The 1,564-nt window shown below is 33.5% G+C and overlaps 1 protein-coding gene across 1 annotated transcript; it reads left to right on the forward strand.

The window, feature by feature from the left end:
* Window positions 1-494: 494 nt before the first annotated feature.
* LOC104211303 (auxin-responsive protein SAUR50-like) lies at window positions 495-1,253 on the forward strand. Its single transcript, XM_009760344.2, has one exon. It carries the CDS (start codon window positions 620-622, stop codon window positions 938-940), a length of 321 nt encoding a protein of 106 aa, XP_009758646.1. The 5' UTR covers window positions 495-619; the 3' UTR covers window positions 941-1,253.
* The last annotated feature ends 311 nt before the right edge of the window (window positions 1,254-1,564 follow it).

Consider the following 1,564-nt stretch of genomic DNA (forward strand, 5'->3'; position numbering starts at 1 on the left):
AATAAAAGGAGGAAAAATGTATCTAGTGAAAATTGATCTCTACACCTCTTGGTAAATAACTCAACTTTCAACCAACTGCACCATTCAACCTTTTGGAAGCATGAGTGTCAATAGTTAATATTATACCAATATTAGAAAATTTGTACCTAAAAGATCTAATTTTACGAAAAGATCATGGGTTCACGTGCCCCGTAAATACACCTATAAATCCGGCCCGGCCCGGTATTTACAGAAAAAAAAAAGAAGGCAGTACCCTTACGAGGTATGATATAGGTAGCCTTGTCCTAATGCATTATCAGTAGCTGATTCCACGATTCATGGTTACTCCAAATCTAATAAATAGGAGTCACAAATTAAAATGATAATGCACATCACTTAAACATGGTTACGTAATAAAAGTTTACTTACAAGACATAGCTAAATAACCAGGGCCAAGAGGTATAATAACTAAAAGCTTGTCTATTTATATCCCCCCTCAAACTCCCTTTCTTTCCACCACACTCATTTTCCCAAAAGTCCTAAAGACATTCTTTTTTTTGCTCTTCTGAGTTCTCCTCACAAAAGAAGTTGATCTTCTTTTCAAAAAAGCAAGGTAGCTAAAACTTCCTCTAGTAAAAAAATGGCCATAAGAAAATCATCAAACAAGTTGTCACAAACAGCAGTAATCAAGCAAATCTTGAAAAGGTGTTCAAGTTTGGGAAAAAAACATGGATATCAAGATGAAGAAGGACTTCCTCTTGACGTACCCAAAGGTCATTTTGTTGTGTACGTTGGCGAAAATAGAACAAGATACATTGTTCCAATTTCAATATTAACTCGACCTGAATTTCAGTACCTCCTACATCGCGCTGAAGAAGAATTTGGCTTTGATCATGACATGGGCCTTACAATTCCTTGTGATGAACATGTTTTTGAATCTCTAACATCAACGTTAAGGTAAAATTAAAGACAGAAAATCGAGAAGACGAGGAACTAGCAGCTAGGGTGTTGGAAGGGAAATTTTATACAGAAGTTCAAGAATCTGTTTTATTGCTTCTGTCCTTCATTTTTATTTTCTACGTCACATTTTTTTTTTGGGGGACTTTGGGGATCTTGTTTATTGTTAACTAATTAACTGGAAATCCAATGTTAAGGATTTCTGTTTGTAAATCTCAAAAGTTTGTAATTTTCCTCGCAGTGGTGTTTAACAACATTTGTACCCTGTGAGAGAGTAATTAAATTACTTAATTATATATATTTGGGTTTTGATATAATACTTCTTTTTCATTATTTGTCCAATTTATCTTTTCTTGAGGCTGTCCTTTAATTTGTGTAGATTCTGCTGATCTCAAGATTTTCAGGTTGCTTTTCTTTTTCTGGTTTTCTCACCTTTTTTCCCCATCTAGACACACGAGAATGATGAGCTAGGTAAAATTAGAAGAGATAATATGTGCATGTAAGTATTTAATTTTAGTAATATAAGTATAATTTTTTATCCATAGATGACTATTACTACCTAGAGTTTGATTGCATTTTTGGATTCAATCTTATTTCATCTTGCTGTTATTCCTACTTGTTGTAATTA

The sequence above is a fragment of the Nicotiana sylvestris genome, chromosome 8, assembly GCF_000393655.2.
Source record: "Nicotiana sylvestris chromosome 8, ASM39365v2, whole genome shotgun sequence".
NCBI lineage: Eukaryota > Viridiplantae > Streptophyta > Magnoliopsida > Solanales > Solanaceae > Nicotiana > Nicotiana sylvestris.